The sequence below is a fragment of the Melospiza georgiana genome, chromosome 5 (assembly GCF_028018845.1).
Source record: "Melospiza georgiana isolate bMelGeo1 chromosome 5, bMelGeo1.pri, whole genome shotgun sequence".
Classification (NCBI taxonomy): Eukaryota; Metazoa; Chordata; class Aves; order Passeriformes; family Passerellidae; genus Melospiza; species Melospiza georgiana.
In genome coordinates this window covers 42,130,316-42,146,508 of record NC_080434.1, presented here as the reverse complement: position 1 = coordinate 42,146,508, position 16,193 = coordinate 42,130,316, and the positions used below count along the sequence as shown (strand labels likewise).

At 47.2% G+C, this 16,193-nt stretch overlaps 1 protein-coding gene across 1 annotated transcript in view; it reads right to left on the bottom strand.

Moving 5' to 3' along the window:
- FRAS1 (Fraser extracellular matrix complex subunit 1) overlaps positions 1–16,193 on the bottom strand; it is a 105,926-nt gene that overhangs the window by 48,666 nt on the left and 41,067 nt on the right. The window contains exons 10-19 of the mRNA XM_058025165.1: positions 14,745–14,834; positions 13,818–13,965; positions 11,909–12,052; positions 11,493–11,627; positions 6,683–6,826; positions 5,254–5,394; positions 4,682–4,822; positions 3,734–3,907; positions 2,037–2,177; positions 384–527 (exon numbers count right to left, since the gene is read on the bottom strand). Of these exons, the coding sequence (XP_057881148.1) occupies positions 384–527; positions 2,037–2,177; positions 3,734–3,907; positions 4,682–4,822; positions 5,254–5,394; positions 6,683–6,826; positions 11,493–11,627; positions 11,909–12,052; positions 13,818–13,965; positions 14,745–14,834 (1,402 nt within the window). The remainder of the gene's footprint in view (positions 1–383; positions 528–2,036; positions 2,178–3,733; positions 3,908–4,681; positions 4,823–5,253; positions 5,395–6,682; positions 6,827–11,492; positions 11,628–11,908; positions 12,053–13,817; positions 13,966–14,744; positions 14,835–16,193) is intronic.

Here is a 16,193-nt window from a genome sequence, read left to right as displayed (position 1 = left end):
AAGAAAAGGCTTGATAAAGCTCAGAAATGGTTGGAGCAGTTCCCAGGATATGTTTATACGTGTCTGTGGGACGGATTAAAAGCGATTTTTCTTTTTAAACAGATAAATGCAATCAGTGGTTTCAGATGATGGGCTTAAGTGCAGGCAGTGAGCACCCACACAGCACAACCCCCATCCAGAAATCCTATTACCTTCCAAAAATGCACACAGCAACTCTTGCTGCGCCAGCTTTTCTTTAGGGCCCCATCAGCTGCTTCTTTGGATCACAAATTCCAACTTAGCTCCTTCTCCTGAAGCTCTGAGCAGGACCCAAGCAGCTTTGCTGGCAGTGTGCAGCAGCAGTTCAATGGCACAGACAGCTCATGCCCCAGCAGCTGACTCACCCACACAGTAGCCCACCAGGTTGAGGTACTGCTCCTCCTTGCAGCCTGTCCTGCACCTGCCACCATCCAGAGTGGCATGGGGGTGGCAGGTGGAGCATTCCCAGTCAGAGGGGCCATGGCATGTCTTGCAGGATGGGTGACAGGCTGAGGGAGAGAATCAACACTCCTGGTTAGGCTACTGGTGAACCCTCTCCCCTCCCTTTCCAAAAACCAGCTCCCACCATCATTTGCTCCCACAAAACATGGGCACAAAGTGGTCTCATGGCACCAGGGACTGCAGGGTTGTGGCTTGGAAGGCTCATTTTGAATAAACAAGGTGAGAAATGGGTTGTCAGTGATTTGTTCCCTGCATTAATCAAGGTATAGATCTAGACACAACATAAAAGAGAGAGAGAGAGATGGGTTGGCCTTGTTATTCCTCCCTCCAGCATATGCTTGTGCATATAAAAAACCAGAGTGGGACGCACAGGGGAGATAAATTAAACTCCTCTCGGGACTCTGTCAACATCACTGTGGTGCTTGATATGCATGAGAGGAAAACTGGGGAATGGTTTTTACACCAAGCCCTCCCAAACTGAAACCTCTGAAGCAGGAATGCCCTGCCAGCTCATTAGCCACTTCTGTCTGCCAAAAGCTCAACAAAGACATGGCAGAGAAAGTGGCTTAAGAGCACTCAAAAATATTTCATGGGCTGCTTTTGTATCCTCCCAGCTTTAATGACAGATGTCAGATTTCCATGCTACAGATCTGAGGGAGATAAAAACACTACGGCTACCAGTCAGTAAAAAATTCTTAAAAACTACTTTCAAAGCTCTTTAGGAATAAAAGGACACAGCTTGCAAGACGGCACTTTCCTGACACCAAAATTTTGTTTCTAAGACATTTTTATAAGCCTGAAACGGCATAAAGCAGCACTCAGCAGTTACCTCAGCTCTAAGGTGACAGTGCACACCTCAGAACTGATGAATCTTTACAATGGCCTGCCAAATAAATCTATTTATAGAGTTGGTCCTTGGCTGAATAAATTAAATAAATCGAGCAATGGACTTTTTAGGAAAGGTTTTTCTCTCTAAATCTGAGGCTTTGCCAAATAAAAGCATTTTATATTTTTGGTGTTGTCCATTAAAGAGTTTTTTCCAGAGCACACAAGCTAGGAACACCACCCTGAAATCAAGCACAAAATATCTTCAGGGAAACAGCCCCGAGGAGAAAAACTTATTGCAATTTATGATTCCACGTGCATGTCTAGTTTTTTGCCCTAGTTTTTTTAGATTTTCTAAGCCTTCTGATGTTTACATTCTTGAAACGAACTTTCTCACACACTTTATGTAAATAACTTATTGTTTTGCATTCTTTTATGGAGAAGAAATTATTTTATGGAGACTGCTGGTTTGTCCAGTGCCATTGGAGAGGTGGCACTGTCATCCCCCAATCCACTGTCATTTTTAGAAATCTATAAATGTTGGAGTCAGAAATTCAACTTCCCTCTTTTTAACCTTGGAGAGCCGCGTGTCCGCGCCGTTTCATTTCACGCGCTATAGCGGCAGACGTTCTCTCTCCCATTAGGAGGAGATTCCATTCCCTGAAATCGGACTGAAAATACCTAAACACCCTCAGAGGAATTACAGCCTCTGTAACTGCAGGTGCACTCACGGGAGCAGCGGTTCCTGTGGCTGAAGAGCCCCTCAGGACACGAGGGGAGGCACCTGCCCTGCAGCAGCACGCGAGGAGCCGGGCAGGCTGTGCAGTCCTGGGAGGAATTCCCCACGCAGCCTGCACAGGAGGAGTGGCACTCTGCAGCACAGGGAGACACAGCAACACACAGAAAGCCACGTTAATTCCGCCTTATTTCGCCCCTTACTGCCTCAAAATATGCTTGGGAGAGGTAGGAAGGAGAGCAAAGTAGAGAGCAGTTCCTTAAGATAAGGGGCAAGCAGAGACAGCTGCAGATTTGATATGTCTTTGCACCCACTGAAATGCAAAGCTGAGCTGCCCAACACCATGTGAAGCTCTTGTCCTCCCTGGAAGAGCTCTGGGGTTCTGCAAACTCACCAGCTGCTGAAGTCACCTTCTGTTATCACCCTGCAGCCACTCCAGGCAGGGTTTCCTATCACTGCACAGTTATCATCCATTCTGGAGCAAACACCCACAGAGGTGGACTGGCCACCTGCAACAAACACTCACCACAAGGATGGCCCAGCAAGAAGGAGGAGAGCAGTTAAAAACTGCATTTCTTTCCTGGAACTGGCCCTAAACCAAACCATCTTCAGCTAAGCCATCTGATTAAATAAATACATAAACTCACTAGCCAAAAACCTCACACTTATTAGAGTGGCTGGAGGCTACAGGTTCTACTGTGTGTGTTGAACGCAGACCTCTGGACTCTGGGGAGACAAGACACAGGGCTGGACAGAGCAAATTAAATGAAATAAAGTAATTTATACGACTACACAGGGCTGGACAGAGGAAATTAAATGAAACAAAGTAATTTATACAATTATACTTAGCTGGCAGCCAGGGAGATCTTTAGGGTTCCCTTCCAACCCAGGCCATTCTATGACTCTCCAAAACCAGCATTTTGCCCTATGTATATGTATATGATTATGTATTATGTATATATATATAAGTATACGAACATACTTCTGTTCTGCACAATGTTGTGAGTTTGCTTTTCAAAGCACTATAAACCAAAAAACCTGGATTTTAAATTACGTCCACTTTTACAGATAGTTTTTTCCTAACAGGAAGAAACAGTCACCTGTAGAGTTGTTACTATTGTTATTACTACTACTTTACTTCAGTCACTATCTCTCTGACTGGTGGGATACCACACATATCCCCAGTGTACATCCCATCACCCCCTTTTCCAAAGTCCAGCCTTCATGGAAAAGCTTCCTAGTTGGTATTTCAGGAGAGTGGCTGAAATGGCAGTTGTGCTGCAGGGCATGTAGCAGAAGAGCTTCCTCAAAAGAAAAGACTGCTGTGGGATGTCTTGACCTGCTCCAAGGGCTAAGAAGGAGAAAGCTCAGTCTTTTTTGAAAAGGATTTAAGGGTTGATCCTGCTTCAAAGTAAGTCAGTGCTAAAAATCACATACTCAGCTTCAATGGAAAGGAGCTGAGCTGTGCAGGCTTGAACACAGGCATTCAAAAAGAAAGTACCTGAGTCCTTTAGTCAGGAGACTTATGTAGAGTACATTTTCCCTCAAAAGCACTAGGATGTGTCATTTTGAAAGTTACAGAGTTTAAACAATCATGGCAGTCACGAGGCAAGCACAGGGCTGTACAAATCAAATGCTCTACAAGCTCCCCCATAACACCCAAACCCCAGGGCTCTGACCAGCTCCTCTCACCTCTGCAGACTCCTGTGCTGTCCACATGGAAATGGGATGGGCAGAGGGGCAGGCAAAGGCCATGGAGAGCTCCTTCCCCAGGCAGGTGAGGCTGCAGGACATCCTGGGGTGCCCGGCACTGCAGGCACTGCGCAGACCCCGGGCCATCGCAGGAGCGGCAGGATGGGTGGCAACCTGGGCACAGGGGGACAGAGCCATCAGAGCCACAGCTTTCCCAGGGAGAAGGGCATGGACAGCTTCCCAGAGACCCAACAGACAAGTCTCAGCAGCATGTGGTCCTGCTCTCTACAACAGAACAGGATTTGAGAAAAACACTTTGACATTGCTCCCCCCCACCTCCAAGGAGCAGCTCTTTCCTGAGCAAAGCTGGTGAACAAATAATAAACTGCAGCCCTGGGCCACAGACAGCCAATTCTCCTTTAATTTCTGGAACTGCTACAGTGAGCTCAATCTCATTAGGAGGGACAGCAAGAAATGACAGGAGAAAAGCCCTTCATGTGAAGGGCTCACACAAAACAGAAATTCACCTTTCCAATTTTCTCTTTTCCCACTATTGCAAAGATGACCTCAGTCTTTGCAAATCAGCCAGATGTGTGTGGAATTTCATATCACAAATATGTGGAATTTCATATCAGGTATATGTGGAATTCCATACCAGGTATATGTGGAATTTCACCCACCTCTTAAATCGTGTTGAAAAAAACCTGGGAGCAATGTACATTTATTTCAGCAATGTACACAGAGAAGGGAAAAAAAATAGTCCCAGAAATCACTAAATCCTGGGGGTGTGAAATCAGAAAGTATGTGGGAAAATTCACTTTTTTTCAAAGCAGAAAACAATCAGCAGGAAAGGCAGGAATCAAGCATTGACTGGTTCAGCACAGGATACAGGAAAAACAAAACTTGGTTTACAGCAGCTGGGGAACTTATCCCAAGTGCAGAGCTTACCCTTGCAGATGTTGTGATCCTGGTAAAAGCCCTCTCCACAGCTTTCCAGGCACTGGCCCTGGCGCAGGGCCAGAGGGAAGGAACAGGAGGTGCAGTGAGTGGCCAGAGGTCCCTGGCATGTGGAGCATGAAGCGTGACAAGCTGACAGAGAAACAGAGCACACAGAGCTGAAACTTCCCATTTCCACTCCTTCAGAGTGGTGCTGCTGCTGACTACAGCCTTCTCCAGCTGCAGAAAACTCCCAGCTGGAGTCAGACTCAGCTAGGTGAACTAATGAGAGCAGAAGTGCCCATGTATTAATAAGTACTACCAGTAATTACTCTCGCTCACACGATGTTTTGAATGTGTACCTCAGCATGTTTGGCAAGGAAGAGAGGTTATTTGAGACAATCCATCACAAGGGAACCAAAGAAAACAACCAAAAAAAGTCAAATTCCCTGTCCCCACTCCCATTTCTGTGCTCAAAATTCCTTCCCCATGACTCAGGAAGAGCAGACAACACAAGGGGGGTGCCCCGAGAGCTTAGAAAAGGGCGAAAATACCCCTCTTACCTGCAAAAATACCCCTCTTACCTGTGCACCTTCCAGTGCTGCTGGGGAAATGTCCGTGTGGGCACTGAGGGAGGCACTCCCCCTGGTGCAGCAGCTTCCCTGCAGCACAGCTCACACACCTGCCTGCCTCTGGAGAGCACCTCTCACAGAACTGGCCGCAAGCTGCCACGAGAAGAAGAACAGCAAAGCCATCAGCCTCTCCCCATGGATGGAAAGCACCCCATACATTTTCACAAGCAGCAGTTACCAGACCGTTCAGGAAGGAAGGTGGGGGGGGAAAGGTGATTTTAAAAAATGGTAATTTTCCCCCTCCACCTTCTCTTCAAAATGGGAAAATGCAGCTGAACTCCAGCATGATAATTTTTCTTATCAATTCCTGTGGTCCATACATTGTCCTAGGCAATCAGCTCTGAAGTGAACTGACCTGATGTCCATGGAACTCTGGCTTTCCTAAGGCAATATGCTGCTGGAGTTTTAGAAGAGTCAAGCATTTTACTTAACCAATTTCTGTTTCTTTTCACTAGACAAAGCAGCTCTCCAGCTGGGTATCAAAATGTATGGGTTTTGGTAGAAGGTGAAAGGTCTGACTCTCAGAGGCTTCAAGGAACAACTGTGGGGTTTTGAGAAACCACTGGCAATAAGAACCAAACCTAAGCTAAATTTCCTTTTCAGCCTAAATTATTTTCAGCTGTAAGATTTCAAGCCTGCACACTTAAAACATAGGTGAATAAAGCTGCCTGGTACAAACACTGACCAAAATGAAGGGGAATCTGGTCCTTGAGAATAAGCACAAACAGCAACAATTTTGCCACCATGTTCCAGCTTTTAAGCTCTCTCTATTGAGCTGTAGCCCAGACACACCTGTGTGAGCCACACACCTGAAGCCCAACAAGCCCTGACTGACCATGGACAGTCCTCCCAAGCAGCTGGAGGTGGCTGCCAACAGCAATCCAGATTGGACTGGAATCCATGTGGCAAATGCCAGGTTCCTTATCTGAGATCTTTTTTTCTCCCTTTCAGGATCTGTTTGACTTATGTCTTTTAATCCCCTCTAGCCACCTCTTCTCCCTTTTTCCCAGCAAACCTTCCCATCTCCCAAGGCACATCTGCTGTGCAGGTATTAGTTACTGTGATGCTGAATTATAATTAAATTTACAGAAAGCTGCTGGCAAAGGCCATTTTTCTTTCCACAGACAAATGGATTTGTCAAGCCCTCAGAAAGAGGCCAGAGCTTCAAGCTGTTCAGCAAGGAAAAACCCCTCAAACCTTACAGCATCTGATTAGTGCAAATGAATTAATAATCTCACAAACAAACAGCAGCTTCCCTCATCCCCTATGAATGCTCAGGGTGCAGCTGGCTTGTCAGACATGAATAAAGCCCCAGCTGCTGCACAGCAAAATGAAATATTGATTGCTGCTTGCGCAGAGCACTCCTCTCACAGGTATTTACCAGTGCAGACACCATCCTTTGGGAAGAACCCCTGGGCACAGCTGGCCAGGCAGAGCCCAGCTTGGAGCACGTGTGATGGGTCCCTGCAGGACAGGCAGTGGCTCTCAGCAGCTCCCCAGCACGAGGAGCAGGACTCATGGCAGGCTGCAGGGGAGAGAAGCGCAGGATTAGCCAACAACCCCCTCCAAGCAGCTCCTTACAGCCCAGGGCCTGCACCACTGCCCTTCCTCTCAGGTGTGCTCAGCCTTTCACTGCTACAGAAGATGAAAAATAACCAACACAACCCACTGCTGCTCTGAGGTTGGAATCTTTCATCCAAGCCATCCCAGCAGGATAACTCCCCGCTGTGTTTTGTACGTTTTGGAATATGGCAGCAGCACAGAGCAGAGAAGATGGTGTAGCTGTTCCCACCCCAGGAGGAGTGCTGGAACACTCTAAAGTCCCTGGAGCACAAAGGGAAATAGGAAGAGATCCCATCAGAGGCTCCTTAAAACTCAGATGCTCGGGGTGGCTGCTGACAGTAACCGAGCTCCAGGCACAAGCACAGAATTGTGCTGCAGGGCTGCAGTCAAGGTTTGGCAGAAAGCAAAGCAAGCCAGCCTGCTTCTAGAAACAGCTCCTGCTGTCCTTCCAGGTGCAGAAGGAACTGACTTATGAGGAAACCTCATGTGCTCAGCCTGAGTAATTCCTGGGGAAAATATGGGACACAGACTCCTATCAAATCCTGTGCTACCAGTGTTGCAGGAACAGTGCAAATTACAATTCTTGAAGCTGTTAAGGTTGTTTGGTTTTTTTTTTTCCTCAATTACACCCAAATATGTTCCAATGCTTGTGCTCCCAGTCTGTGGCAGGTGGGAGAAAAGGGAACTTCTTGATGTTTGTCCTGCCAACACTGCCCTGAAGTTGCAGCCACCCAAGAAAAACTCACGTGTGAGCAGCATCAGTGCAATGCAGGGACGTGCAGGCACAGCAGCAGCTCATCCACAGCACTGAGAGCACATTATACACGAGTCCTATGGCACAGAGGGGCACAGCATCCCATCCCAGGGGATTTCCCTGCTGCCCTAGGCAGGGGAGAGCTATCAGCTCCATCTCCCACAGAGGGAACTGAACACCTGGGGTTAGAACAGGGAGTGTTCAGGCGGCAAGACACAGGACATTTGAGCTCATGCCCTTGGTCCCTGGGCATTCTGGATGCTCCTTCTCCACACTTCCACCCTGGTTTATTTTCCCTTTCCTTGTCCTGATTAGCTGCTTGCTCTCGTCCTTCTCACCCTCCTGCATCTTCTTTCCCTGCACCTCCTTCCTGATCTTTCCAGAATGCTGTGGCTCCTCTGGTTCCTGAGCACCCCAGTGTGAGGGATGTCTCAAAAGGACCCTGGGCATCCTGTACTGGGTAGGATCCTCCTCTCACAATCCAAACACACAAACACCAACCATCCCATCCCAAAGCAAAGCTTGAGCACAGTTCCTGCTCCAGTCGATAATTTCCCTTGCTGATACAAAACCTGCATCTCATTCCAGCTTGGATGATTTCTCAAAGTTGACTGCAGAGTATTGAGTTCATGCTGTAATTTCTAAGCAGTGAAATGTCCTCACTTCACCTTCCAGACCTGTATTGCTCCTCTCTGAGCTCACTCTAACTTTCAACATGTTTTTTAAAGAGTGGGTGCCAGGACTTGGATCTTTTAATTGCAGACTTTCCAGTGCACAGCTGGGACCCCTGCCTGTTAACCTGCCTCAGTATGTCAGCACATCTGAACATTCACAGCCATTTGCAAAGCTCTCAATTCCTCCCTAGATGTGCTGCTCCTTTCCAGGAGGCACTTTTCCCTGCTGGCAGCCTGGCTGTGTTTTTGAACAGTTCCCTGTTAGCTCTTGCTGGCCCTTGGCAAAGCCCTGTGAGGGGGTGAGGCCCTGGCACAGGCTGACCAGAGAAGCTGTGGCTGCCCCATCCCTGGAAGTGTTTAAGGCCAGATTGGATGGAGCTCTGAACAACCTGGGATAGAGATAAGTGTCCACAGCAGAGGAGTTGAAACACAATAATCTTTACAGTCTCTTCCAACCCAAACCATTCTGTGGTTCCCTGATTCTGTGATTACACACCCTGACTCCAGAATCCCTGGCTCCCTCAGCACTGGATCCTTGCCAGGCTCAGCAGCTGCTCCTCACCCAAGCAGCCAGGCACCAGCTCCACAGAAAGAACAGGGGGAAAATGGAAGCATTCCATGAGCCACTGTCAGCTCAAACATCTTTGCCTGCAGCAACCAAGTGGCTGTGTGAAAATAAATCAACAGAAGTGACTGCGCAGCCAGGAAGCTGATTCCACCCCCCTGGCTATTTCCAGTTGGGATGTGTAGGGGCTTCTTTTGTAGCTCACCAAACTTCTGCAAACACCTGAAACCCTCCCAGGTGTGACCACAACAGGAGGGCAATGCCAGTGGTATTCCAGTAAGAATACAAAGGCACTGCTGGGCTTTGGGGTGCCATGGATCTGTGCCACCTCTGCCCTGCACTCCTCCCTGGGAGCTGGGCAAGCTCAGCTGAGCTGTGCTGGATCCTGGAGCATCCCCCACAGCCCAGGGACAGCAGGGAAAAGCAACATGTAGGCAGCAGGAATCCAAGTGCCTTGCCCCAGAGCGAGTAGGGTCTGTTAGTGTCAAGTTACACACTTCAACATTGGCATTTTGGGAGATGAAAGCAGGAACACTCCAGTTCTGCCTGGGCTTTTGAATAATCCTGAAAACATAAATAATTAAGTAAGAAAAATGCAGTGAGAGCATTGAACACTGCGACTCCTTTGAGCCCTTCCATTCTACCATGCTGACATAGTTTATTTTTGCTTCCCTTTGCTTTGCCTTTGGTAAGGGAGTTCTGTTTCTGCCAAGGGAGAGCCCACCACTCTGCCTGACACAAACTCAACCATGAACTTTAAATCCACTGCTACATAACTGAACTTATTACCTTTTATTCTCAACTCTACTTTCTCTTAACGGTTTTAATTCTTCACAAAAGCAAGTGGGGGGATGGGGGCAGGAAACAACCCCAGTGTAGGATTCAAATAGGGCAGAGATCAAACAACTGTAATCAAAAATTCAAAAGAGACTCAATTAAACCAGCTGTTATAAAACATGAACAAAAGGAAAGGCTAATTCACTGTGTTTTTCTACAATGCAGACAACAGTGTTCCAACAAGAGGCTAGAGCAAGAAACCTGGTGTTAAGTCTCTTTCAAGTCCAGAGCAAATTCCTCAAGAGGGAGTTTACTGGAGCTACAGCAATTAACACAGTCTAGTTCATCCTTTCTGTGCTTTTGGAACATGCTTATTGTAGATGTTAATACCATTATGAGGAAAATCTTTTGGAGCAGTCTGAGGCCCATCTCGACAATCTGATTAGAGATTTGCAGCAATAAAGAGGATACAAGGAAAAGAGTGAATGGCCATGAATTACGGACAGCATCTGAAACTTAAGACTTTCTCCACTGGTTTGACTTTATGCAGAAAATGCAGCCATGCAGAACTAAAGCAAATTGGTTCAATTCCCTTGAGGAAAGAGAAACAAATTTTCCCAGCAACATTCAGCCACAAGCATGCGTGACTACAAATTTGGATGGAGTGTACAATCAGTAATCTACAAACCAGCAATAAAATGAAACATTAGCCTTTCCCTACCCCTTCAGCAGTACATGGGCACTGCCAATTAAACCACCACCAGCAGGTGGAAAGGAAATGATAAAATAAAACCAAATGAAGGAGAAGATTATTTGATACTTAAGCCTACAAATTCTTTTGGACTGGGTCTCTCTTGTCTGTTTATACATCCACAATGGTGCCCTGGGCTATCGTGGCTGCTGGAGGACAGAGGTTTTTCAGACTTTCACAACCTGAAACAAGTAGTCAGCTCTTCAAGGGAAGCCACTTCAGAAAAGGAAGCTGGACTTACCCTCTAAAGTGCTTTGCCCTGAAATGTGCCAGAAGCCCTCAGCCTGTATTTAATTCTGAGCAGGAGGGTTAGCTCCAAAGAAATTGAAGTGATGGCTCAGAAGTTAAGCATTTGCTCCACCCCTCTGCTGAATCAGAACTGCAGAAATAATTAGAAGCCTTCTAAAAAGGCCAACATCAAGATGAGAAAAGTGTTAATTTTAGAGAAAACAATTAAACTGCCATGATGAAAAAGCAGCTGCTTTACAGTTTGGGAAGAGTTTAAAGTATTTCAAAGGAGCCGGGGAAGCTCATAAAAGCACTGTCATAGTCCCATCAAAGAGAAAGCTAACTTTCCAGTCTTACTCTCAGTCTTTCCAACTGCTAAGAAAAATTATTTAGACAGCGCTCGGTGTTTTATAGAACTACCAATTTACCTTGTAAGAATGCTTCCTGAGAGCAACGAGCTCAGTGCACTTCCAGGAAGAGCACATGGTATGGACTGAGTGAACAGCAAAACCAAGCAGAAAACTTCCCCAGAAAGTATTTCCTGAGTTCCATCAATCCCCCACCCCTGCAAGCAATTTTCCATACACATCAAAGTACCATATCCTGAGCACTTACAGGCAGTCTGCACTGAAGTCAAAGAATCACACAACAGAATCGATCCACTGAGGAATTGTCACGAATATTTCCCCAAGCAGTGATCAACGTTACCCTGCATGGCTTGGTTTCTCTGTTCACTCACTCCTTCCTTTACTCAAGGGTGAACATTAACACCTATGTCAACAGCAGATGCCTCAAGAGAGAGGGTTCTCATAGCCCAGGTAAAGTTTTGCTGCTGCTTTGCCATCCCAGAGGGCTGCAGCCCCTTGTCCTCGGAGGTACCTGTGCAGAGGAGCTGATCCTGGACGTAGCCCTCCCCACAGAAAGGCACACACTGCCCGTCCTTCAGCAGCAGAGGTGCCAGGCATGAGGAGCACTCAAATCCATTGCTGCAGGCTGAGCAGGTTTCATTGCAGGCTGCCAGGAGAAAGGAAAGAGAGAAGGAAAATCAATCCCAAATCCCTGATGCAGAAGGACCCCCCCCCGGTCTGACAAAATGAGATTATTTTGCCTCATTGTAGCTCAAGAGTTCAAGAATTTGCTTCTGCTTCCATCTGAAACCTCCCAAAGTCTCATGGATACAGCACAGCACATGCCTGGATGCTTTCCCAACCCGTTCAGGACGAGCCCATGGGATCCCACAGCCCAAAGCACAGCATGCAGCAGAGGAGGGGGGTCCAGCCCCTTGCAGAACTCACCCAGGCAGGCCCCCCCGTGCAGGTAGAAGCCCCTTGCACACATCTCCACACAGCGCCCGTCCTGCAGCAGCTTCCTGGGGTCCCGGCAGGAGTCACAGCGATCAGAGGCCTGGGAGCAGCTCACACAGTCTGGGTGGCACTCACCTGGCACAGGGGCAACACACAGAGCAGTGTTGGCAGCCGGGAAGGAGCAAAAGAAAGCAACTCTGAAACCTAAGTGAAATTCACGGCTTGTTTCCCTGGGTGGTGCAAGGTGTGCTAGCTTTGGAGTGGGTTTTTATACACTAGATTATTTCAAAGGGGCTAAATGTTTTATTGCTCTATTCAGTATGTGATGAGCCATTATAGAGACTCAGATTTTCTAGGCAGTTGATTAAAGGGATATTCACTGTCCACATGGTTTCTCAGCAGTGAAAATTGTAAGTCACCAGGAATCAATGGCCCGAAGCAACCTGAATTTGAGACTCCTAAAGCCAAACCCTGCAGTAAGTCATGACTCTGTGTCCATGCCAGGTCACAGCAGAGCTGGCAGACTGCTACCCCTACACAAAAACCTTGATGCCCCAGCACCACAGAAGGATCTCCTGGCCACAGGTAAGTGGAGAGATTCAGAACAGAACAATTTTTCTCTAGCTACAAAAAAAGCCCCTCTGCTCCCAGCCAAGTGTTCTCAGAGAGGCTCCAAGCCAAAGGTTCTCAGTGAGAGGGAATATTTGCTGGTTTTAACATAAATACAGCAGTGCCCAGGGCTTTTTGCCTTCTCTTGGCTGAAAAGGAGTGGGTTCTCTCTGCCCTCTTCCTTCCAGCACATCTCTGAGAAGCAGCAATCAATTTTTGCTGGCTTTATGGAAGCAGATGCAGCAGGGGCTGGTGTTCTGGACTCACAGATCAAACTGCTGCAGGCTGCACTTAGCATTTGTTTCTCATCCCCCACCACTGCAAGACAGAAGAAACACAGAGGGAAAAGAGTAGGTTTGGATGAGGGAAACTGTCAGTTACCTTTCAGGACACAAAAATGCAGGCTTGGCTCTGAATGTCCAATACCACGACTCCAAAGCCTAGGTTTTCCAACATGCTACCATGATGGAAGCTAAATGACCACTTTTTCAAGGATAACCAGCAGACAGAGGCAATTCTTGATAAGGAGAAGGGAGAGGTGCTGAGAATACTATATCATCTATCTCTTCCTCGGCAGCCTGTGCAGATGCTGTTTAGTCTCAAAAATCCAGGACAATTCCATCAGAACTTTCTAAAGCCTGTTTCCTTCAGTTTTCTATCTCTAGTGCTTTGCATTTCCATTAGCATGCAGCAAATAACAAGCTTTAAAACAAGAAGATGGCAAATGTGCCCGGGCACTCCAGCACAATTAAACTGTGAAGCTATTTTCTTTTTTACTGAGATAAAGCATTAACTGGAGCACCCTGATAAAACCAAAGTTATGTGACTGCAACAAGAAGAGCTACCAAAAAGAACGAGCAACCCACAGCTAAAGCCTCCCAACCATGAAATGTAAATCCAAGGGAATGACAATATCCTGGAGAAAAAGGAATTTATAGGCAAAATTATCATATAGGCCAAGGCTAGGCTAGTCTTTCCAAACAATTATTAACTGGCAGCCAGTCAGCCTCGGGTGAGCTTGTGGCATTAACAGTGTGCGCACAGTCTTTCTTCCCACTCCCAAGAAATAATCAGGAGCCCATAAACTCCAAAACTCACACTGGGATTCAAGAAAGGAGCAGTGGAAGAAAAAAGACAAAACATTTCAGGGGAAGTCACTGGGAGCCTCAAACTTATCTAAGAGCTAAACCGTAGAGTTAATCAGCGCCTGCAGACTGGGGGCTGGATGAGAGCGGTGATGGGGGAAGGAAGGAGGGCAGCAGGGGTTCCAGAAGCAGGCAGGGCTCCGTACCTGGCTGGCAGCGGGGGCAGCAGTGTCCCTTGGCCTCCCGGGGCCAGCTGCCCGGTGGGCAGGGCAGGCAGGAGCGCTGGAAGCAGGTCACGGCCGCGTCCCGGCACTCACACTCGCGGCACGGCCCCTCGGCCCAGCGCTGCGCGGCCTGCGGGAGAACAGGCCTTCAGGAAGCCGCCTGTGCCAGGCCGGCGGCTGAACGGCACAGAAAGGAGACAGCAGGTATTTCAAACGCTCACCAAGCTTTTCTGCCATGATCAACTGGGAAAAAACTCACACCTCAGTGTTTTACCTCACCTGGGGCAGAGAAAGGGATCTGAGCAAAGAAAGGCTCAGCGTCTAAAAAAATAGCCCCACACAACATTAAATTTCCTATTTCCCACTTTTGTTGGCAAGGAGCAGCTGTCAGCTCCAGCCCTCATCAGTGAGGGCAATGAAAAGTCCACTACTGGAATATTTAAACTTAATATTTAAATCAATGTTCCCTTTTTTCTCTTTAACTTCAGAGGAAAGTTCCTTGAAAATATTAATAATGGGCTCCTGCTGCAGTGAAGATTATAATCAGTGGGATACATTGGCAGAAAGCTACAGACTGCCCCAGCTCTGTAGCTTCTGCTTGATAGGATTAAAATCAACTATCATTATGAAATGTGCAGGAAACCTCTGAGTAGGGATATTAAATATTAAAGGAAAATGATTGATTGAGCTGCGCAGAGGAGACCAAGGAAAACTGAAATTCTGCAGCAGATGCACACAAGTGTTTCTGCAAACTGCAAAAGCAATCTGCAGACTATATTAATGGATTATTTTGCTACCACACTTGCAAATAATATCCTTCTCAGAACCAGAGGGGGAGAGCCAGCCCCTCCAAACCTTTGTGAGCAGAACTCACTATTCCCTGCTGCAATCCTGTACAAGGGTACTCACAGCTTTGGTATGCTCTTTGTAAACACAGTCACTACGGCTGGAGATACATTCAGGACAGCACTTCCCCTCTAAGTGAATTAATTCTTCACCCTGTGAAGAAGAGAAAGGTTGCAGCAATTCCAACGGAATCAACACCGCCAAAACCACTGTGGAATGCCGAGGCAGAACAGCTCTTGCCCTGGAATGCAATCTTCAATATCTAATTTCACCTTATCTTCTCCCTATCCCGCTTCACCTCTGTAGGCAGAGGTTGGAAAACGTGCTTGGCCAATATTGCAGCTGCAGAATAAACCCCAGGAAAGGCCTTGGAATTCAGTGCTAAGGCCATTACCTCATCCTCAAATCCCGCAGAGAAATACTCCCCCTTTCTCCCATGGATCACTGGGATTTCACCAGGCCAACCTCAGGACTTCAATGCATAGAGGCTTACCTTCCTTTTCAATGTTCTACTTTTACTTCCCCAAGAGAATTTCAAAGCACATGCTCTATTTATCCCAGATGGAAAAAGCCTGTTCTTTGTCACAACTGTACAGCTCCGCAGATTCCACTTAAATAACTTCAGTTTGAAGATAAGAATTTAGCAGCAGGAGAAAGGAATGAAGTGCCCCAATTCACTACGACTCTTTGTGCCCAAGTGGAAGCTGAATATTTAGAAAAGAGAGAGATTTCTTTTTCCTAGGGAACGAGGACATAGCTCACAAGAAACAGCTTTGGTTTCCAGGATTACCAGTAAGTTTTTCTGATTTATGCCAGTTGGGTGTTTGTTCCAGGATCATTTTCCCTATGCCACACTGGCACACTCAATCTTTGTGTGGGACATAGACAGGGCAGCAGCAGCACTGGTCATTGCTAGGGTCACCAAGGAAGAACACCTAAGCCAGGCCACACTCTGGCATTCCTGAGCAGGGAAACAGAGGAGGAACCACCTGGTTCCTAGTCTCTGAGGACCACACACAGCCCAAATCTCTCCCTGCTGCTTCTGTACATTTCTGCTCTTCAATTACTCCAAAATGCCTTTGGCAGGGTTTGGATCTCATGTCACTGCTGTGTACTGTAAACCCTGCCATCCCCACCCACATCCATAAACAGAGGCTAGAGGAAAACTGGGTGCAGCTATCCATGGAACACAGCTTGCCTAGCCCCAAAAAAATGCAGCTATGCTGCTCTGCCAAGGCTCAGAAAAGGGAGAGGCTGTGGGAGATAACATGTGGCTTTGCTGCAGAGAGATTGATCATATTCCAGGTGGAGAACATGCTCACAGCCTGCTGAAAATGGCTTTTTGAGGATTAGGTCAGAATCACCACGGACACTTTGCCGGGCGAGTTTGTTTGAAAGGGTTTGGAGCTGAACCACTTGCAGTTCCTATCTGTGGCCTCATTACACTTCCAGTAGGAGGATGTGACCAGGAAATTAATAGTGCCTTGTGAGGAGAGAAATCCAAGAGCTCCT